We start from the raw sequence: 21,019 nt of genomic DNA on the forward strand, positions 1-21,019 counted from the left end.
TGGCTTTCGAGGTTGGGGATTGTTCTCTTACTTGGACAGTGCATTTCCTGCGCAGATCGTCAACCCTGTATTGATAGCACCGCCAATAGCTTGGAAGACGAAAGATCAGTTAGAAGACTAAATATTTTCAATCGGAATACTGACCAACCATGGTTATCTGTTGGGGCTTCAAGACACCGTAGGAAGCCGCTGAAAGCCCATCCTGGCTAGGAGGGCGTGTTGAAAAAGCGTAGTGTTCATTCGTGGGGATAATTCTTTCAGATCCCTGTACTCCCTGGCTTGGTTGAGGCATGCTCACTTCGTGAGACGAGCATCTAGCTGAACACGCCATTAAATTGCAGATTCAGAATTTAGAGCAGTGGGAAAGTAGACAGCTCAGCTGAAATGGAAGGCGTGCACACGGAAGGAGCATGTCCCGGGAGCCATGTGCGTGCTTTTCCGCATACACTCAGTAATTAGTTACTTCAAAGGGTAACGTGAGACGGGATTGTGAATCACGTCCTAGGTTGGATTGAAATGGTATGGGTATAAGTAGAAGTAAGTTCTGGCTTTGACGGAAAGATATCGTCCAATCAAGGCTGAAAGCCCCTCAGATACATTGGTAAATCAAAGAAATGAGTGGTGAGTCCTACCCACTCAGACGACCATAAACCATCATAAATACAAAAACGCCGGTCTAGAGCCCCCAGGGAATAGAAAAAGAAAACGGAAAATAAGCCGTTCGTGTAAGCGGAATAAGGCAGAGAAGAGAATGAAGCCATCATCACATGGCGTGGCTTCGACAGATTGGTGTCATATACACATCGCGCCGGGTCCCAGGAGGCACGTCTAGCGTCGCCTCAAAATCCTTTTGCTGGAAAGTAAAATGCATATCCTGATTACCTCGACATATAGAGGGAGTCGCTAGATTCCGTTCTCGGGAATATCCGGGTGTAAAGCGAGTCGCTCGATTCAGTCCGAGGGAACATCCGTTGGTGAGCCTTGGAGATTACCCGGTCGGTGTAGACACCCTTGGCCGTGCCTCGGACAACTTCCTCAAGATATTCCCGGAAGTCGTGCGGAGCGAAGTCGGGATAAAGGTCCTTGGAGGTCAAGTAGCCCAAGTACTTGGCGTACTCAGGATTGTTGTCGCCGCGGACACCCCATGACAGTTGGTTTTCGGCCAGGTATCGGGGAATGAACTTGACAGGATCGAAGGGATAGGTCTCACTGGACTGCCGAGCTGCAAGCACCCTTGTGTAGATAGTCTCTTCAGGGATCTGTGACAGATGAGGTCAGCTTACACCCAACAACCGCAGCGAGTCACTGTACTTACATAATTCCTTTGGATCTTTTCCTCGCTGATCTCCTCCAGAAGGTCATAAATCTGATTCTGTGTCAGGACCGTGTTGTAGGCGAAAACCATCTTGTTCAGTGTCCGGTCATCAACAATGATCTTGGCGACGTAGCGTCCAATGTCTCGAAGGTCCGTTAGGGCAAGAGGTGTGTTGCCATCACCGACTATTTCGTTGTTCGCCGTAGTCATGGCATAGTCGGTCCTTCCGGAACCGAGGCGGGGGTAAGAAAGCTGGTACCACCAACCGATGTCAATGATGGTGTAAGGAAGTCGGAGCTGTTTGATGTGGTTGTACACTGTTTCTTTCTGGGGGAGAAGTCAGCTGATGATCCACGGAAGGTATGGTGTGCGGCGGCGGCGACTTACCTCGTCCCTCAACCACATGATTCCACCGGGTGGTGCCACAGTGATGAAGCCACATGGGATGAATCGTTGAACTCCAGCACTCTTTGCAGCCTTAGCGAGAGGAATTTGGTCCTGCTGTTCCGCAGGACCGACACAGCTGACAACGACATCGATTCCGGTCAACACGTCGGCGAGAGACTCCTCAGGGCCCTTGAGATCGCCCTTGCGAATCTGTACGCCTCGCTCTTGGAGGGCTACGATGGCAGGCTTTTGAACCGACCGGGGACGGACGAGAGCATGAACTTCCTATATTAATGAGAAGCAGTGCAGAGGTTAGTCTTGAGCTCAGAGATGAGAGAAGATACAAGGAGAGCAGGGGGGTTCTTTACAAAGCCGGGGTTCTCAAGCAGTCCGTTCGCGATGGAGCCGCCCGTTTCGCCCGCAGCCCCGACCAGCAGAACTCTAGTTCGCGACATGATGGTTGCAGAAAGTGGCAATGATTCGTAGGGAGGGATACTGATCGTTCGAGGTAATGCAAGTTTGTTGGTTGGGAGGGTTGGGAGGGGGGTGGAAGGGATTTATCAAAAGGCGAAGAATTCAGGTTTTGTCTCCCTGCCGTTTCCCAAGTATGTATTTTTGACGTTAACGTTTCCAGGCCAAATGGAGGGTCATTCGACGTTATAAAGGCCAGCGTCCCACTGGAGGATGGTCACTACCCACTTTTTTTCTTATCCAGAAGTGGCCAGGGGTGGGTCGATTGTGGATGTTAAGCTCCCTAAGATACGTGCCCCCCTTAAAGGTGTGTGGAATCGGCTGGAGAAGGGAAGGGCGGCTGTCCTCCGTTCGTAGGCAGGCTGTCTGTCCTCCGGGGGACCCCATCATGCGTCATCGTATCTTGAATGCTACGATCGGTGCGAGTGCTCAGCACTGAGGGTCTTCTAGACCACACAATGGTGGGCTTTGTCTACCATGAAAATGATTTTTTTTTATTTTGCTGGAAGGAAACATACTTTGTAATAATTACATTTTTCTGTTTCCCTTTTTCGTCCTCGCGACCTGCAAGACCTGCACACTAACAGTATTGCTAGTACTAGTCGGAACATCGGCCCCAAAGAGGCGTTACTCTCTGCTGCGGCCCGGTGGCTCGGGAGTCAAACACCCAAAGGGAAATTACGTCACTCGCCATTCCCCTGCCCGGGAAGCCGTAAGGCAAGTGACGATACTGGGGTTTCATGACCACTTCTGCCCGCGGCGATTTTGTTGCTTGGTGTCTCAGACCATTTCGAGCAAACACCACCATCATCTCCCCTATGATTCAGTCCTACCATCATCGCACCATGGCAGTGGATATCGAATGCAGACGGTCACCCCTCCCCGTGTATCCTGGAGTCATTTCTCGCCCTGCTCGATCAATACACTGGAAGCCACGTTATACCCATAACTCTGACCCCTTCATGGACTTTTGCAAAATTTTCCTTTTCTTTTTCTTTTTACCTGCGTAGAATGCGGGGAGTGGAGGGTCGGTTCCCCTCACAATCTCAGCATTAATCAGGTTGCATATTACTGCGTTTACTGCTTTACATAACCACCCCCCACGTCAGTGATCTTCGGATCTGCGTGGCGGCTTCATATTCATGACCATTTGCAACTCTGGGAGCATGACGACATGTGGCATCCCTCCTCTGGACCGATCATTGCCATTGGCGGAAAGAGCATTTGGTCCCATGGTTACACGCATGGTCCGCCAGGTAAAGAACTACCGCCCAGTGCGTTGGAATCGGTTGTGGAGGCTAGAAAACGAGAACTTGCAACTTGAACAGCCTTGAACCTTTTTGCGCCATGACCGGGTGGTAGAGAAGTAAGGCAATAGCTGTTTATGCCACTGACCAGATCTTTGACTGCCCCTCACAATTTGTGAGCTTGCCTCCCGGCGGATGACCTGCTGTTGACTGTCATCTGGAAAGATCCGATGCACACCACCTTTTCATCCACTTCTCGAATTTACATATTCGTAGACACTAGTTCATGCTTGCGGGGTCCAGGACAGATTCACCTTGCTGCAGACCATCCCGTCTCGCCGAATCTGACCTTCCGGATAAGGCCACGACATCCACTCAATTATCGTCGACTCGGGCTACCTGGAACTTCTTGGTTGCATTGTTGGCTACGCTCATTCCCTAGTCATATTGCCAGGAAAATCCGGGGTTTCGAGACGTGAGTAGATAAGCGTTCCCTTGCCGTGCCTGGCATCGGATCGGATAGCCACTCAAATTTAAGGTTGTGAATACTGGCTTGCTTCCCTAAGTTTATCGACAGCTAGCTACAAGGCCAATGATCTCTCGAGACTAGCGGCTTGCATCTTGAAATGAGACACACCAAATTGACTGTCATGATGGACTACGGAAGTCTTTGACATTACAATCGCTGGATCAGAACGGCGTCCCACGCAATGAAACCAAACGTCGGAGCAATTGATCTTCACAGCACTCCATATCGAGTATTATTTAAACGAAAGGCAGGTTCCCCGAATTGAAGGTGCAAGCCGTACCCTTAGGATACGCTAGAAACCGCAGCCTGGTCGGCCAGTAGGCTGCCCATGCCTGTCTAGCGGTCGCACTACTGCAGTCATTCAACGATAATGGGCCAATGGATTGAAACGAGGCGAAGTGGATCAACCACTAGAGAACAAACCGCGCTGGACTAGCCGCGATCAAGCACGGCGAAGGATCGTGACTATTTATTGCCGAGTGATTTCTGGGGATATTCCAGGCGGTTGTTGGGGCATGTGAGAATTTCAGACCCTCGTCTTCTGGCTCGATCTGCAGGTCCGTCACGGCCCTTTCCGCCAATTGCAACCAGGGCTGTCCGTACACCCGCAGCAGGCTGAGAAGATGGTGCTATTCGACGGTGGGAAGTCGGTGTGAGAGTCAGGGAGAGAGGGTGTGTCCAGGGCCTCCTCTCCGGGAATTCTCTCTGCGGGTATTGGAGGAGGCGGGCAGGAGAGCTCCGAAGGCATGCAGCTAAACGGGAAATGGGTTAGCAACAAACCCCCACTTCTTCGGTGGTGGTCCAGTCTGAGCCTGGTGCCCCCATAGCGTCCTTTTTCTCCAAACGGTGGGGTATGGAAATTGCGGGCAGAATGCTGAGAGGGAGGGTGTCGTGGGAACTGGAAATGTGGGTGAAAAGCATTTCAATGTAACCATGATTATGTTTCTCTCAGGATTACGCTTTTTCCTTTTTTTTTTCACTTCCGCCGATGGTTGGAGGCGGAAGGTTGGCCTGTCCCAAAACGGCCACATGCCTTGAGGTCAATTACTGATTTACTTGCATTATTATATTGTTATTGGTCCCAGCGGAGTAGCATCAGATATTGGCAAACCCGTCAGAATCCAACGGGCGCACAATGGTGCCATGATGGCCATGATTGTTGGTTTTCCTCTACACCACGGCTACAAAAAGTTTAACGACCACCATTATCATGATTCATCTGAACGATCTCGACCATCATACTAAATGACTCTATCTGTCAGACGCGGTAGACAAGTGTGACCAGCTGATGACCTTAGTGGGGAGATTGATCATTCATCAATCAATCAATTCCTGCCAGGGAGCATGTGATTGGAGAGTGAGGAGTCTGTTCTCATCATCCCAGAGCTCCCAACGCAACCATTCCGCGTCCTTCAATTCGATTGATGTTGACAATTCCCTGTCTATACTACCCTCTTTAGCTCAACAATCCAACGAATGGTATACCATACCACTCCCGTCTGCAGATGGATTGGAACCTCGTGAGCGATGAAACCGCCGTCTGCTTGTATGGTCGCTTGGCAGTCGCTCGTTCGTCTATCCTACTCGATAACAAAAGCCACGCAGATTGGCGGCATTCCCGACCGCGCTGCTCTCGGACAATTACCCGTTACCGCACACCACCCCCTTCAGCCACTCTTGGAGGGATGTTGAGCTCAGGTACAATTCCCTGGTCACGAGGGGAGATTGCTCAAATCTCCGATCCATCTTGCCATCGTCTGGCCTCTGAACCAAGAACTCGGCAATAAGACCTTGGTATTGTCCTTATCCGGATGGCCTAACGGGAGACATCGGAAGCCTTGATCGCTTTTATTGTGTCTCCTTGGCGGCTACTGGACAGCCCTTGAATACGTCGACTCTAGATTTCAATCGAAGCGCAATACACATCCAGGACTAACTTATACTACCGTGTACCCCTAAATGCTCACGGTGCACCTCTGCTAGGTATAATTCACATATAGCCTGTCTTTGCAAGGCTTTTCATGCGATTACTAAAACCACGCTTCGGTTTGGGTTTGGGTGTATACATGTGTGAATGCTCGTGTGTTAACAATAATGATGGGCAATCTCATTGTAATTGGAATAATACATTTACTATGTCAGGCTATTCTTATGTTATAGATCTCTTGGGCTATCTATACATATCTTTGGATAAACCCAACAACTAACAGCATAGAAGCTAAACACAGTAAACGGTCTGTCAGATAATAATTAGACCATACTCAAGTCACTTGATGGGAAATAGCGGAATAAATGACAATTGTCCGCCCTTCAGTGCTTCCCAGCACCTTGATGCGGTCGTCACAACATACCAGCATCATCACCCAACGGCCGGTTATTCGATGGTCTGAATCTTATATCAACTACCATTGCACAATTTGATGTTGGCGTCGACACTAGCCCCAACGACAAGTTACATTCTACCCCAGTGACCTCGCAGATCTCAGTGAAGAGCTTTGCTAGTGGACAGCCACGCAGGACCCATGCCATATAGTGGTCGATTCTGATTTAAGCTTCTTATTTCCGGCCCTACCTAAGCTATTAGACGACAAAGCTTATGGCTGCTGGATCGGTTGAATATCAAGCCGGGTGTTCACTTCGCTTTTCGTGCCCGGGTACTATTGGGCTCATTATGAACCATCCGCGGACCCCTGTGCCTTTAACAGCGACAACGGGCGGTTGGCTAACAGACAGTTAAAAGACCAACGAAATACCATTAACTAGACCTAAGGAGCATACGGCATACAGATTTCTGACCATTCAGGCGTTGCCTGCTACAATATGGGAACCACGTGGAACCATAAGAGTGGTCGTGAAAGCCTTCAATTTCAAGCTACTTGTCCGTCGTTGTTGCTAACGGCCATCTGGTGCTCGTTGGTGGGACTACATGGCTGATAGCATCAGATAGGTCGGATTGCACGGAGATCATGATCTAGCTTATCGATCCTTCTAAGATAAAGTGAGATATTGATTAATTTGAACTAATGGCACGGTCTAGACGCTTTGGGTGGGATCTCGCCTAACGAGCTAGTCGTCGTCGGCTAGACTAGCAACCCCCGGTGTGTTTGGATAGTTTCAATTCGTCAGTTGCGGACCATGCCGGATGATAGGGGTATGGCATTCCGCTTATACCTCTTGTGTATGATGTCCATTCATCTGGGCCAATTACTCGAGGATGGGATAAATAGGTTAACATATAGGTACCGGCAGTGTGAGGTGCCCTGTACTTTTTCTCTCATGACCGTCCTATATCTGGCTGATGATCTGGCTATGGTTATCAAAAGCGTAGGTTCCTGAAAACGCCCATGATAGTAATATGGTCTTGATACGTCCCCTTGCGAGTAAGGCACATCATCATGGTTCTAAGCTCCCCAACGGGGTCGTAGTTCCCTTATATGGCATGATCAGGATCAGCTGTGAAGTCGGGTTTCCTAATGGGGTGTAGCGTCTTCCTTCACAGTCCTCCGATTCTAGTCGTCTCCAGACTACCTTCTCCATAGCATCAGATTCCAGCCCATTGTTTCCATTATCCATTATGCTGGTTCCTGGCCGTGAAGTAACCGCATTTACGGCACATTATCAAGCCTGATGGATCCCCCCTCTCCTCCCTTCTCCCTCAGGCCTCATGACTTCTGCTGAGCGGACTTGCTCCGACGCCATGACGCCCTTTTTCAACCAGCTATGCCGGCTAAACAACCTCAGATGAACGTGCTAGATGTCTGGTTGCTAATGCCATATATACGAAGTTCACATCCAGGTCCATCAAGTAACATCATGACAAGCATGAATGCAGATCAGAATCAGTATATAGTGGATTGATCGACTACTTATCAAAATTGATGGTGCTAGTACGTAGTAATGTGGGTGGAACTGGGAACTGGGGATACCCCGGATCGGCGACCCCCACGCGGGGTCACCTCCACTTCTCCGCTTCATACTTCCTAGCACTATGAAGCATGCTCGAAGACATCATGCCTCGGGAACTCTATAGTTAATCCGCCTACCAGGTTTACATCCGTCTAAAGCCTGAAGCAGATCGTCATCAACCCTTGTTCTGATCGGCTTTTCTCCGATACTTCTTGCCCCCCTATCGTCCAATCAAGGGCGCCAGATACAAGCTATACCCCGGATCATCAATGACGGTGAAGGGTATGTGGCTTCGTTTGCGTCGGGATATGCCGTGCTGGTCGGTACTCAAGGCCTGGAGACGAGATAAAGAATGTTTCTCTCGTCCAGACAGCTTCTGAGACCCCCACGTTGACACAAAACCCCTCCAATGATTGGTAAATGCCCATACCTTGGAAGCTAACATCCAGGACTGGGGCTGATATGAAGGGCAAAGCTCCTACTAGCGTTGAATATGAAGCAGAGGTCTTGTAGACATTATAACCATCCTGTCTTCCGGGTCGCCCTTCATTTCATCCAGACTGAACCTTAAGCTCGATAGTCTCTAGGTCAGCATTGATACAGCAACATAACTTCCGTGTTAGAGAATTCATAATTACTTTCGCTAGCTTCATCAGTCATCAATATCATACAGATCCTATCACCCTAGCTACCAATATGGCGGAGATATCGCAGTTCAAACCAGACATCGCTCATGAGGAAAATATAGGCCATCCTGCAAACCATCATGAAACAGACTGGGTTAAGAAGCAGACGTCTGATGGCGATGTTGCTATGACGCTTATTACGGACCCGGATGCGCTTGATGAGCCTGTTGATCCGGCAGAAATAAGGAAGATACTGCGGAAGATCGATTTCATGATCCTTCCATATCTGGCAGTTTGCTATGCATTCTTCTACATTGACAAGGTACGCGGCTCCACTTTCCTTGCCATCTATTCTTGCCGCGGCTAATTGTAATTTGCGATAGACAACCTTGAGCTACGCGGCAATCTTTGGGATTGAGGAAGACCTCAACCTCCATGGCACACAATATAGCTGGCTATCGAGTATCTTCTACTTTGGGTTTCTGGCCTGGGCATTTGTGAGTTGTATCACCTATAACATGAGATCCAAATGCTAAAATTCTACTAGCCCACCAACTTCCTTTTGCAACGCTTACCAATTGGTAAGAGCGTCGTTTTCTGTAATGAGGTACGGGCTAACTGTGCCGTCTAGGAAAGTATCTTGGTGCCAATATATTCCTGTGGTATGTCAGTAAACGGGCCGATGTTTCTGAAGAATATGCTAATATCATGAAGGGGAGTATTCCTCATCATACAGGCAGCATGTCATAATTTCACCACGCTCGCTGTGCTGCGAGCCCTAGGTGGTGCAGCAGAGGCATGCGCGGACCCAGCTTTCATGCTCATCACTGGTATGTGGTATACGCGACGTGAACAGCCGGTACGCTTAGGTTTATGGTACACTGCCAATGGCTTGGGGATCGCGCTTGGTGGTCTTCTGGGCTACGGAATAGGTAATATCAGAGGCGCCCTTCCTTCGTGGAAGTACGAGTTCATCGTAATGTATGGATATTTTCAAAACATATGGTCCTTACCACAATGCTAACTTGTCTTCGTCAGTGGCTCTCTTTGTGCGGTCTGGGGAATCGTTATGTTCATTCTCCTGCCGGACTCGCCAGTTACTGCGCCGCTTCTCACCAAGCGGCAGCGCCGAATTGCCATCGAAAGAGTGAGGGAAAACCAGACGGGTATTGAAAACAAGCATATCAAGCCACACCAGATCTGGGAAGCTTTTACGGACTACAAGCTCTACATCTTCTTTTTATTGGGTGTATCTTGTGAGTGACGACTTTGTAGCATACAAAAGTTGGTAACGCTAATTTCCCATTAACAGGCAACATTCCCAACGGTGGTATCTCGAACTTTGGAACTATCATCATTCAAGGTTTCGGTTTCTCGACGCTCGTGACAACCTTGATGCAGGTATGGAAGTCTTCAAAGAGACGTTTTACCTGAGCACTAACAGCATAGATCCCTTACGGAGCGATTATCGCACTCTCCATCCTCCTCTGCGTGTACCTCAATGACCGCTTCGAAAACAGGCGTTGCGTCTTCATCGTGATCTTCCTCCTCCCGAACATTGCAGGAGCCTTCGGGCTACGCTTCGTCCCACCGCATGTCAAAGTCGGTCGCTTGATTTGCTACTACTTGACCGGGCCATACAATGCTGCCTTCGTGCTGATTCTCAGTATGCAAATCGCAAACACAGCCGGTACATTACCCTGCCCCTCCCCTCCCCTCCTCTTCCTCCTACTCTATCAAAGATATAATCAGGCCTAACGCTGCACAGGACACACGAAAAAGGTCGTTACCAACGCAGTCCTCTTCCTAGGTTACTGTACCGGTAACATAGCAGGACCTTTCTTTTACAAGGAGAGCCAAAAGTAAGCTTTCCGCTGACCATTGTAATGGATACCACTAAAAGAATTGGGATAACAGGCCAACCTATGATCTGGGAATCTGGTCAATGATCGTCTGCCACCTTGTCGAAGTCGTGCTTATTACGGCTCTCGGTCTTCTGCTTCGCTGGGAGAACAAACGCCGTGACCAAATCCAGTCCCAGATGGCTGGTGGTTTGGAAGGAAGAGATTTAGATTCCACAGCATTTCTGGATTTGACGGACAGGGAGAATCTCAAGTATGCCATGCCTTTCTTCGCTATCAGGGTCTGCCATTGTATATGTGATGCTAACTGCTGCCTTTTGATAGCTTCCGGTATATTTACTAGCTTCTCTCTGCAACGCGTTCTTTCTTTTGGCAGTTAGTTCTGTCTGGAAATCTTATTTCCAGCAAGCCGTTGATCGGTATATCCTGGCGCAACATGAGATTAGAGCTGTCACCAGGCTCGCTAAAGATTCATATAGCGAGTCTCGAACCTTAGGCTAAACAATGGTAGACGATATGGGTAACAGGAAGGTCTACATGTTCCAATTCATTATCTTTCTCTTCACATGCCTCTCACCTAGATATCATGATCTGCAACAAACGTCTCAAGAACCATCCATATCCGCCCAAAAAGTAAAACCGGGACTGAAATTCAATATACACACATATGCTAGTAATAATACACATTCATTCGCGCCAAATATACCCAAGTCCGAACTATGCTGACCGAGTCTACCGTCTCTTCGTCTGGCCACCGCCCCTCTTGCCAGTAAGCGATCTCTTCTGTCGGAGGTAGTTGGCAACGAGGTTCTCGACGCTGCCCATATCGTGCTTGGGCTTCCTATGAACCCGAAGAGTAGATCTCGTTAGCATTCCCAAACCCAAGACCAACTGTTCACACAAAATGAAAAATGAAGAAAATACGCACCTCATGTAATACAACCTCGCGCGTCTCTTCCTCTTCTCCGCCCTCTGGACAATCTCCACACTCTCAACATTAGGACTGAACACCTTAATCGACATCTCAACTCCAACTCTCGTCAACTGGTTGCGCAACAAGAACGACGTATCAACACCGCGCAACCGAATGCTCAAGCACACACCGGAGAACGGATCTCCATTCTTGAACGTCACTCGCAGGATATCGCCGACCTTGACACTGCGAGGACTCCGTCTGTAGTCGAAAAGAGCGCGGCGCTCGCCCGTGGGATCCAGCTGCGCCAATTGGGCCTCTTGCACGGCGTTCACGGGGTCCTTGCACTGAGGGGCGGGCGGAGGAGGAGGGATTTTGCGTTCTTTGCGCTCTGTATTTGCGTTTCATCAAACATATGTTAGATATATGATTCCGCATTGGTAAATCCGGGACGTAAGTCCAAGCAATGAATGGAAAAGAAGATTGTTCAATCCATACCAGGATTCGGCCGCATACGAAGCGGTAATTGACGAAGGAACTGCTCCGGCAGGTTCTTAGGGAGAGGCTTGGGCTCAGGTTTCGCGGAGTAGACGGTGCTGAGCGCACGGCGACCGATCTGGTTGTTGACGGTAGTGGTGGTGGACGACAGCGACTGGGGCTTCAGGAGGAGGGAGCGGAAGCAGCCCAGCTGCTGCAGGATCGGGGAAGAAGACGCCATGGCTTGTTCCCTGGGTGCAATTCGACCACCTTGGCGTTTTGAGGAAGCAAGACACAGGCTTGATTGTGATGCTTTGGGAACTTGGGAGGGCGGATCGAGAAATTCGGACCGGCAGAATTTCCGCCAAGCCGCGAGTTGCCTGTTTGGGCCATCAGTCCCAGATTCGACGCTCGGGAACTTTTCTGCCGCCAAATATCTATCTACTTGCTCGACCCCGGTGGTTTTGTTTTTTCGAGCGATTGAGTGAGAAGGTTTCCTCCGGACTGTTGTCTTCTTCCTTTCTTCGTGGTCCGTTGAATATATAGTCCCTCTCACATAACGATGGCGCAAAACGCCGTGGGAAGGCTCTTCCGCAGCCAGAATTCCACGACTCTGCGTCAATCCATTGGGTCGCTCACACAGACGCGCAATGCTTCTAGAAATGGTATGTATTGTGTCTGATTTATGTATGGCTTCGAATTGAATCACAACAGAGGGACTAACGGACTATCCTCCGCAGCCGTCCCTACCTTCCAACAAACCTCGTCCCCGGAGCTGGACCAAGCCCTCACCCGGTTCCGCGAAGAGCTCTTCATACCCTTTGGTCTCGGCCAGGACCAACGACGTCTCATGTTCCGCCAGAAGTATGCCGACCGACTGGAGCAAGAGCCCGTGACGGCCAACATAAGCGAGGACGAAGACTTCCTCCTGCGCCCGATGGACCCGCAATCACGACCGACGCTCAAAGAAGCCGCGGAGGTGATCAGCCTGATGCAGAGCAAGAATGACTGGAAGAACCTGGTGCCGTTCCTTTCGGGACTACAGATGGCCAAGCGGCACTTGAAGCCTAGCCGGTTGGAGTGGCTGGTGCGGAAGGCGGGCGAACACAATGCGGTGAACTTCGTGGTGGAAGCCGCGAAGCAGGCGGACAGGACGGGCGTGAAGCTGAATGAGGTCGGGATTGTGCAGCGGTTGTTCTTTGAACTGCATCGCAAGGCTCAGAAGGCGGAGTTCCAGGGCCCGGAGGTTGCGAAGGCTTTCAATTTGGCGACGCAGTTGGTTGGGTTGATGGAGCGGCCGCCGCATGTTCAGCATGATGTGATGGTTGATCCCAAGAGGAAGCCGTTTGTGGCGGGGACGTTGTTGGAGTTGAGTGCTGCTAGGGCGTTGAGTGAGTTCGAGGGTAAGGATCAGGGTGGTCTGGTGCGCATCTACAGTAGTCGGGTGCTGGGATGCTGGAAGATGGGTAACTTTGCTAGTGATGTCCAGGATTGGCGCGCTGTGGATAAGATGCTGCAGGAGAATGTACCGATCTATAATGGTATGAAGCTTGCGCTGAAGGTGCAGGGCATTGCCAATGACAAGGCGGTTGCTCCGGGCCTGAAGAACCGGCTGAATGAGCTGGGTCAGTTGATCGCCAAGCAGAAGAAGAGCGCTCCTGAGGAGATTCAGAAGAACCCTTCACTGGGTCTGGCGCAGGCTCAGCTCCTTCATGAGAACTAGAGCCGGTGTCTTTCTACATTTTGCCATTTTCAGCTGATTTTATCTTTTACTGTATATTACCATTTTGGATCGTTCGGAGCTGTATCTGTATTTGAAGATAGATGCCATTTCCTTTCATTCTTTCTGAGACAAACTAAGCTGTGCTTGCTAAGGTTCAATTGTTATGATGCAGGTGATGAGGTGATTTGCTGATGGGTTGGTTCAGGGATGAAAGGGTTGACAACAAGGAAGAAAAATAAAAGAACCCGGAATATATGCTCAAACGCTCATGACTTGCTTGTCAAGCTTGACTAGGGAAGGAGTTCAAAGGTGTTGTCATCGCGAATGCGAGCACGTCCTTCCAAGGTGGTCTTGCCAGAGATGACAGAAGGACCGGATACGGTGATCTAAGGAAATGGTAAGTGGATGAAAAAGGTGCATGGCTGTTGGCTGGCTTACCTGGCCCTCTTCTTTTGCCTCATCGCCCGAGCCACCGGTCAACACAACTTCAACACTGCTCAGAGGCGCACCAAAGTGGCTCGAGCCTTGGAAGCGGCGATAGTCGAAAATATTGGTCTGGAAAACAGCACCAGCAACCCCGGGACCAGTCAAAGCGTACACCACGCGTGCTCCGGTGAGGATACGCAAGTCTGCGAGTTGCTCATAGTCCAGCTGAGCCTCACGGTCGGCATTAACACGGTGCGAAATGCACAGCAGACGCAGCTTATCAAGCGAGAGTTCGGCGGTAGGCCCGACGTTGGCCACCTGGTTCAGCAAACCGTGCGAGGGCATGTAGCCGGAGTCCAGGCTTCGCACCTGAATCCAGCGAGAAAAGAGAGAAACGAACCCGGAATGCGGCTTCATGAACTTGCTGTGGTATTCAGACATGGTGCGCGACGAAGCAATAATGACTGTTGGGGACAGCCCAACAGTGGCGAGAGCAAAGTCAACGCTCTCTCCAGCAACAGAATTGAGGGCAACAGACGCATTCGAGTACAGTGCAGCCATGACTTGGCACAGAGGGTATGACCGCGAGAGGGAATCAATCGAGAGAACGAGATCGTTGGGGTTGAGCCGCTGAGGACGAGGGAGGGAGAACATAATTCCAGCAATACCCGCAATCAAGTTCTATTCCATGTTAACGCTCGATCGAGCCGGATGTGTTGACACAAGATTGCCTACCTCTGATTGATATTCGATGAACTCGCCTGCGGACGATTTGGAAGGCCAAACAGTGGTGAGGGAAGGCGCCGGAGTACTGGGGTCCCAGCTGGGAACATCAAGACCGGTAAGGTCCTTCTTTTCTTCAACCAGCTCGTGCCAGACACGAACCTCCAGAGTACCCTTGACATCTTCGGGGACATCGTTCCAGTCCATGTGTCTGCTTCCGAGCTTTGCAACCCAGATGACCTGTGAGAGCTGATCATTACCCTTGGCGACGAGAGATAGGTCAAGAGCGCCGGCCTCCGCGATAAGAGCCTCCGCTCCAGACTCCTTCAGAAGACTTGAGAGAGACTCGGCGTCCAAGTTGTGGGGGATGATGATTGTCTTGAGACCATAGAAAGCGCCCGCTAGAGACCTCGTCAGCAACGAATAGAGCCAGTGGACAGATGAAGGATTTTCGAACCGAAGATAGAAGCCAGAAGCTCAACTGAGTCTGTCAGACAGACGGCGACCGTGTTCACCTTGGAGGACTGCAAACGACTTCCAATGACATTGATTTCTTGGGTAACTTGCTCCAAGGAATGCTCGATTGCTTTCCTGCCGAGCACAGTATAGATCTTTCCTTGTTTACCAGAGCCCTTGCCGTCCTCTCCCACGGCACCCCGCACGGCGGCCTTCCAGATGTCGCGCAGATCACCCTTGCGACCGCTTGTCCATCTCGGAGCGCCGGGGTCCTTGACGTTGAGTCCGGATCGGAGGGGGAAACCGTGCGGAGTCTCGAGACTGCGGTATTGAGCAGTTTCACCGGGCTGTCGTACGGGAAAAGCGGTCGACTGGCGAGCGAGTAGAAAAGGGTGAATATCGGAATCTTTTGAAGTGACGAAGGAGAAGACGAGGAAGGCGACAATGCCGCCCGCGATCAAAGTAGTGTAGATGTTCCAGTCAGCCAGGAGCTCTGCCGCAAAGGCATCGAGCTTGGCCACGATGGACGGATTGGAGTCCATTATGGAGAGAGCGAGTGTATCTAGTGTGTAGTGTCAAGCATCCATACACGAATTGAAAGAAAGAAATGCTTTCTTCTTTAATGGATCGAGTGTGAATGAGGGAAGAGTGAGTGACGTGAGGGGGCTGAGCCGGGGCTGAGGCTAATGGCTTATGGAAGAATGGCTATGATGCCAGATGTGGGGAGCCGCGGCGCCTAAGCTGACTAGTGCCGCTGAAAGCTCCCGATTCGGGTTGGCTGAAAACTTCGCGCCAAAGGCGCTTGTGGTTGCCAGTGACCCTTACCGGCGCACTTATCATCAAAACAATCAGTCGCTGCCCCGTTCACATTCACTCTGTCCCGACTCCTGCCTGCCCCTCCCCTGTGACCATGATCCTGTCGGGACCCTCATTGTAATCCGTCAACCAGAGATCCCATAGTCACCGATGTGGTAGGACACGCGTATTTCCAATTTGCAATTGATTTAACCACAGGTAAGTCCAACGGCAATTTTCCTATTTCAGGTAAGTGATCATGCTCCTCCTTTGCCCATCTCTGTAACAAGATGCCATACTGACACGGTGTAGTGTCATCTTCATCCAAGCGTACACTATCCCCATTTTAAATATAAGTCAATGGCGTCCCCTGCCCCTCCTTCTACCCCGAAAGCTGCACCTGCACCTGCAGCGACGCCTGATGGCTCTCAGACGCCTGGGAAGTGGCGTCATCCTCATCTGAACGAGGTCGTCCGTCGACAGAATGCTGGTACATTCGGAGATCGCAATATAAATAGGCTTGTGTGGAACACAGCCGCTTTGTTTGCGACGTGGGTGTTTGGAGACACCATCAAGTCATAGTGAGTGCTGCTAGCAGGCGCATCCGGTGTGCGGTTCCAGGGGCCTTCTAACCAGCGTCGCAACAGTTTGCTTTGGCTTCAGAAATTTGGCTCGGTCTCTACATACCCCGATCTTTCATTGCTAGTCCTACGAGTCATCTTTGCTCTGAACATCCTGGTTGCATTGTACCCGCTTTTCCGCCCGAAGGACAACTTCTCCGATATTCCATTGACCCCTACACAACGCTCGCTTTTGGGACTGGATCCCTCCGCCACACAGTCGTTTACTCCGGGCACGACCTACGTTACTCCGCCTAGGTACCGACTTTCTGCGTCTCGGAACGCCAGCCCAGCTAGCAGATCCGGGTCCCCCTTGTCAGCAAGCGCTGGCGCTTCCGGGCACAGGCTATCGTCAGGACCTTCTTTCTCGCCCTCTCCAAGCCCGTTATTGCACAAAGTGGTTACAAATGGGAGCAAGGAAAGCGGGCGGAGGCCGAGCTTTGGATCTTCGTCTCCGCTCGGGCGCAGCTCATCCTTTTCGCCTTTCAAAGAATCTTCTTTTAAGGAGTCTACGTTCAAAGACTCTACATCCACATTCAGAGAATCGACCATGTCGACATTTTCCGGTATGTCCAGCATTGCGCCCGCGACTCCTTCACCGGTGGGTGGCAAGCGTGTGAGCCTGGGTTTGAGCAACAAGTGGCTGTATGAGCGGAGCCGGCGCCTGTCAGCAAGCAATGGTAGCCTTTGATTTGGACCAGATTATTGGTCTTGTTTTTGGTCTCAGGGAAGAATAAGAGACGATTTATGTAAACTCGTGGGTTTTCTAGCGGGGTGCTTCGGAAATACCTTTTTAGGCCGTATTTTGTTATGATGTTGCATGTTGCATGATGTACTTTTAGAAAGGGTCCGTTTCCTAAGAATAATCTCGAGTAATCTCCGAGAGACTGCCATTCAATCGCGGCGTACTTTCAAATAGGAGACGGTGTGTTAGATTCAGCTGAGGTTCGTTCCCCAGTCGATCCTCCGGGTCTCCGCGGGCCTAGTTCCCGCTTCCAAGGCATTGACCCCAAGACCGCCAACATGCCACAAGTTCATTCATTCACACGCGGCCTCAAACTATTGGGCTTACGTCCCAAGCAAATCACCCTCGAGGATTACCCTCGTACCGGACATTCTTCCTGAGATCCTAGTGCTGCTTTACTGCATGAGGTCAATAATTCCGTGATCTTCGCTGGAGACTTCACCATGGGAGCTTCGGAGTCCAAGCTCGTCTTCAAGCAGGGCATCTTCCGTCTTTCAGAGGAGAAGGACATTCCTGCGGATGATCCCTATTGGGCCAGGGTTTGCCTTCCTTTTTCTTGCTCCAGCTTTTCTGTGACGCCGAAGTGGCTTACTGACCGATTCGTGTAGTTCTGGGAGCTCCCAGAGTCCTCAGAGGACGTCTTCAGCCTGTTCACACCTGCCGATATACGACGAACTCGCGATCATGCCTTATCCAACTTTGAAACTCTCTTGCTCTCAGTCACCTCACGTCTCACCGTATTAAAAAATCATCCATCTTTCCCTGACCCCGAACTCGCCCCCGACCGCGATGCGCTCAATTGTATCCGCATCCTCACCCGCCTCCTTCCCTTTGTCTACGAGGCTGAACACCTAGAGGAATGGGAGGAGAAATTTTTCTGGGCTCGTCGCAAGAAGAGGACCAGAGAGGCGCAGGTGGCTGCGGAAGTACTTTTCGATGAAGCGCAGGCGGAGGACCCAGACCAGACAGCCCCGCGATCGACGGGTTTTGAAGATGCGAAACCTTTAGCTGAGGAGTTGATCGACAATCTGCTGGAGCTTCTTTTCTACACCAACTTCACGATCCCACCGCTGCCCACCGCGAAGACCAAAGTGTCGTACTCGATCTGGCAGAGTGGTGTGGGTTGCAATACGTCAATGGGATCTACAAAAGAGCTGGAGAACAACCGCTGCGAGATCCTACGATTATTGCTTACCTTGACGGGGAAAGCGATGTACATGCCGTCTAGTGAGTTATCGTCTTCGCTTTGCTGGGAGCTACTTGCTGACTATCGAAGGTCTACTTCCTGTGCAAGGCGTCAAGGCTATCACGTACATGACGACTTGCTCGGACAAGCAGGTGGTTTTAACTCTACTTTGCTCACTACTAAACACTGTACGTTCTGATAACACGCGGTTGTAAGGGTGTGGGTGGTGCTAACGAAGCTACGACAGGCTATCAAGTACAATCCTGCTTCATGGAGGGTGCCCTATGATCATGTTGTCTGGAAAGACCCCAAGCAGATATTGGTCATCTATTGTCTGCAGTTTCTCCTCGTGCTCCTTCTATATCCAGTACCAGAAGATGGTCGCGGAGCGCCGCCGAAAAACTATTATCGGCACTACTTTGGCAGATTACATCGGCCGCAAGACTTCCAATTCCTTACTGATGGCATGACCCGAATCTTGAATCAGCCGGTCAGTTTGCCCCTATCTCTACCCAGTTGCTCTGCTAACTCGCTAGTGAACAGATGCAAGCGACCAACTCTTATCTTCCGGGTAGTCAGAGATCGGTCAAATGGGCTCCTGAGATGCTCGTCTTATTCTGGGAGGCGTTGCAATGCAACAAGCGATTCCGGTCCTTCATCATCGACTCGAACCGCTCGCACGACTTTGTCATTCTCTGTATATTTTATGCTATCGAGTATAAATCCGACCCTTCTAAGCAGGGCGTGGTTAGAATGTGCATCTTCATCATGCAGACAATGAGCGTGGAACCCAATTTTGGCCAGAGCTTAAACACAAAGTTCGAGGCTCAAGAGACTCTCCCTCAGAGCATCCGTATTCCTGGCTTCCGGGGATCCTATGCTGATTTTTTGATCATGGTTTGTCGCTCACGGTTCGAAAACTAGTGGCATGAACTGACAGTGGTGTAGTCCATTCACACTTTGATCACTGCCAGCAAAGGAAAGCTGAACACAGTATACCCTGCGCTTCTTGCTATCATCAACAACATTGCCCCGCATGTCGAACATCTTTCTCCAAGCTCGTGCTCGAAGTTGCTGCAGCTCTTCTCATCCATGTCAGCGCCCAGCTTCCTTCTGGCTAACGAGACGAATCACTCCCTTCTTTCCTCGGTCCTCGAGTCTATCAACTCAATCTTCGAACATCAATTTACCAGTAGGTCATTTGTTGCAACCTCTGAGACAACATGCTAACTCGCTTAGAAAATCCTTTCCTGGTATATGCTATTCTAAAGTATAGAAAGCGTTTTGAGGCAGTGCGAGAATTCACTCTGGAGAGCGGGCAACAAGAGATAGAACGCCAGAATGAGCGAAGAAAGTCTTCAAGCGGTTCGCATGAATTTGTGTGCAGTCCCGTTCTTTCTCCCACTGAGGAAGAACCTCCGGTGCCTTCAGACACGCGGTCTCCATTGGGCCGCATACCAGAAGAGAATAGTCCTTTTGCCATTGGCGGAGACGAGGATTCGGATGATGAAGGAGAGGGACGCGACACACCGGCGCAGGATTCGCCATCAGTACAGACTTCTCGTCGACCATCGATTTCCTCTGTCATTGAAGAAAGCGTTCCCCTTCAGCTGCGCGGCATGTCTGAGAAGGCACGAGGCAAGATGCCTGCTGGACAGCCGTCCTTCTCGCGACAGAACAGCATGACTAGCCAGATTAGTCTTTCGGCGGCGTTTCCGACATCTTCCAGTGGTTTCACGCCGACTACAGCATGGGTAAGTGCCTTTCGTTACCTCAATTCCCGTATTACACCACTAACAGTGAATTCTTTTTGTAGCTCGAATCCTGGTTGGCCGAACTGCCACTTCATACCATTCTCACGATAGTCTCCGCCATTGCTCCTCACGTCCCTGAGGCTGCATTCCGATCCGCTTCAAGCCCTGAAGCTCGAACCTTGATTAGCAACCTCCCGTCGTTCTTGGAAGATCCCGCAATCCATACGATTGTTTCGGAGCCATCGCCGGTCCGCGTCCACTCGTTTGAGTGGTCCGCCCTTTCAATGGGCTGGTACGAATCTCTGCTCTGGGGATTCATCTTCTCGAGCGAAATGGTGGTTGGCACCGCCTCGGGCGCTACGCCGGGCACGGTTGGAGTTTGGAATGGAACCAACATCAAGCTGTTCAAGGTCCAGGAGGCGGCAGCGCAAGGGCCCACGTTACTTGCGCCCAAGGGAGCTGTGGATGCCGTAGGAAGCAACTTGGTTCAACGCATCGGGAACCTGAGCTTCCGGCGGAGCAGCACACAGGAGTCTCAAACTAGCTCTCGGCCGCCGTCGATTCGGGAGGTGTGAGGCTGCTATGCCGGACTTCTGGCAGCTTTGGTTTGCTGGGCTATGGTTCGTGTCATTACTTATGTTAGCTTTTCTTCTAATGATTCTTATGTTTGAATGATACCTTCCCGGCGTCTCGCAGATGGGCTGGTTTGTGTGCGGTTCAGTTTACTTTAGAAAGCCAGCGTGAGGTGGAAGTTCATTTGTCCTTTCGCTTTGTATGTATGTTGTTGTAGTATCAAGTAACTTGTTCATGTCGAATTGAATGCTATTTTGAGACATTTCAACTGTAGTCAGGCATGAC

At 50.6% G+C, this 21,019-nt stretch overlaps 8 protein-coding genes across 8 annotated transcripts; 5 read left to right on the plus strand and 3 right to left on the minus strand.

The window, feature by feature from the left end:
* Nucleotides 1–463: 463 nt before the first annotated feature.
* Nucleotides 464–2,336, minus strand: BO85DRAFT_444300 (aromatic alcohol reductase). Its single transcript, XM_025658983.1, has 4 exons — nucleotides 2,071–2,336; nucleotides 1,703–1,987; nucleotides 1,316–1,642; nucleotides 464–1,259 (listed from the first exon to the last, which is right to left on the minus strand). The coding sequence occupies exons 1-4, from the start codon at nucleotides 2,155–2,157 to the stop codon at nucleotides 879–881; spliced, it is 1,080 nt and encodes a 359-aa protein (XP_025520890.1). The 5' UTR covers nucleotides 2,158–2,336; the 3' UTR covers nucleotides 464–878.
* BO85DRAFT_14067 (uncharacterized protein) lies at nucleotides 2,285–3,386 on the plus strand. Its single transcript, XM_025654072.1, has 2 exons — nucleotides 2,285–2,480; nucleotides 2,770–3,386. The coding sequence occupies exons 1-2, from the start codon at nucleotides 2,387–2,389 to the stop codon at nucleotides 3,120–3,122; spliced, it is 447 nt and encodes a 148-aa protein (XP_025520891.1). The 5' UTR covers nucleotides 2,285–2,386; the 3' UTR covers nucleotides 3,123–3,386.
* A 5,165-nt stretch (nucleotides 3,387–8,551) lies between these two features.
* Nucleotides 8,552–10,874, plus strand: BO85DRAFT_410429 (putative MFS allantoate transporter; the record flags this gene model as incomplete). The annotated part of the gene is made up of 11 exons (XM_025657480.1): nucleotides 8,552–8,803; nucleotides 8,865–8,978; nucleotides 9,029–9,062; nucleotides 9,113–9,143; nucleotides 9,196–9,462; nucleotides 9,520–9,737; nucleotides 9,794–9,882; nucleotides 9,931–10,171; nucleotides 10,250–10,343; nucleotides 10,399–10,596; nucleotides 10,668–10,874. 11 exons carry the CDS (start codon nucleotides 8,552–8,554, stop codon nucleotides 10,684–10,686), a joined length of 1,557 nt encoding a protein of 518 aa, XP_025520892.1. The 3' UTR covers nucleotides 10,687–10,874.
* On the minus strand, nucleotides 10,754–12,056 carry BO85DRAFT_444303 (mitochondrial 54S ribosomal protein bL19m). The gene is made up of 3 exons (XM_025658984.1): nucleotides 11,755–12,056; nucleotides 11,272–11,647; nucleotides 10,754–11,184 (listed from the first exon to the last, which is right to left on the minus strand). The coding sequence occupies exons 1-3, from the start codon at nucleotides 11,972–11,974 to the stop codon at nucleotides 11,076–11,078; spliced, it is 705 nt and encodes a 234-aa protein (XP_025520893.1). The 5' UTR covers nucleotides 11,975–12,056; the 3' UTR covers nucleotides 10,754–11,075.
* Nucleotides 12,057–12,295: 239 nt separating this feature from the next.
* Nucleotides 12,296–13,456, plus strand: BO85DRAFT_410435 (uncharacterized protein; the record flags this gene model as incomplete). Its single annotated transcript, XM_025657481.1, has 2 exons — nucleotides 12,296–12,398; nucleotides 12,474–13,456. 2 exons carry the CDS (start codon nucleotides 12,296–12,298, stop codon nucleotides 13,454–13,456), a joined length of 1,086 nt encoding a protein of 361 aa, XP_025520894.1.
* Nucleotides 13,457–13,519: 63 nt separating this feature from the next.
* BO85DRAFT_444305 (uncharacterized protein) lies at nucleotides 13,520–15,745 on the minus strand. The gene is made up of 4 exons (XM_025658985.1): nucleotides 15,063–15,745; nucleotides 14,618–15,006; nucleotides 13,895–14,563; nucleotides 13,520–13,842 (listed from the first exon to the last, which is right to left on the minus strand). Exons 1-4 carry the CDS (start codon nucleotides 15,601–15,603, stop codon nucleotides 13,747–13,749), a joined length of 1,695 nt encoding a protein of 564 aa, XP_025520895.1. The 5' UTR covers nucleotides 15,604–15,745; the 3' UTR covers nucleotides 13,520–13,746.
* A 177-nt stretch (nucleotides 15,746–15,922) lies between these two features.
* On the plus strand, nucleotides 15,923–17,362 carry BO85DRAFT_515551 (nuclear pore complex component). The gene is made up of 3 exons (XM_025664789.1): nucleotides 15,923–16,105; nucleotides 16,169–16,437; nucleotides 16,504–17,362. Exons 2-3 carry the CDS (start codon nucleotides 16,217–16,219, stop codon nucleotides 17,165–17,167), a joined length of 885 nt encoding a protein of 294 aa, XP_025520896.1. The 5' UTR covers nucleotides 15,923–16,105; nucleotides 16,169–16,216; the 3' UTR covers nucleotides 17,168–17,362.
* A 159-nt stretch (nucleotides 17,363–17,521) lies between these two features.
* BO85DRAFT_515552 (Hid1 family protein) lies at nucleotides 17,522–20,995 on the plus strand. Its single transcript, XM_025664790.1, has 8 exons — nucleotides 17,522–17,760; nucleotides 17,830–18,448; nucleotides 18,498–18,595; nucleotides 18,655–18,897; nucleotides 18,951–19,304; nucleotides 19,356–19,599; nucleotides 19,647–20,161; nucleotides 20,224–20,995. The coding sequence occupies exons 1-8, from the start codon at nucleotides 17,665–17,667 to the stop codon at nucleotides 20,734–20,736; spliced, it is 2,682 nt and encodes an 893-aa protein (XP_025520897.1). The 5' UTR covers nucleotides 17,522–17,664; the 3' UTR covers nucleotides 20,737–20,995.
* Nucleotides 20,996–21,019: the final 24 nt, after the last annotated feature.

The sequence above is a fragment of the Aspergillus piperis genome (genome assembly GCF_003184755.1).
Source record: "Aspergillus piperis CBS 112811 unplaced genomic scaffold BO85scaffold_1, whole genome shotgun sequence".
NCBI lineage: Eukaryota > Fungi > Ascomycota > Eurotiomycetes > Eurotiales > Aspergillaceae > Aspergillus > Aspergillus piperis.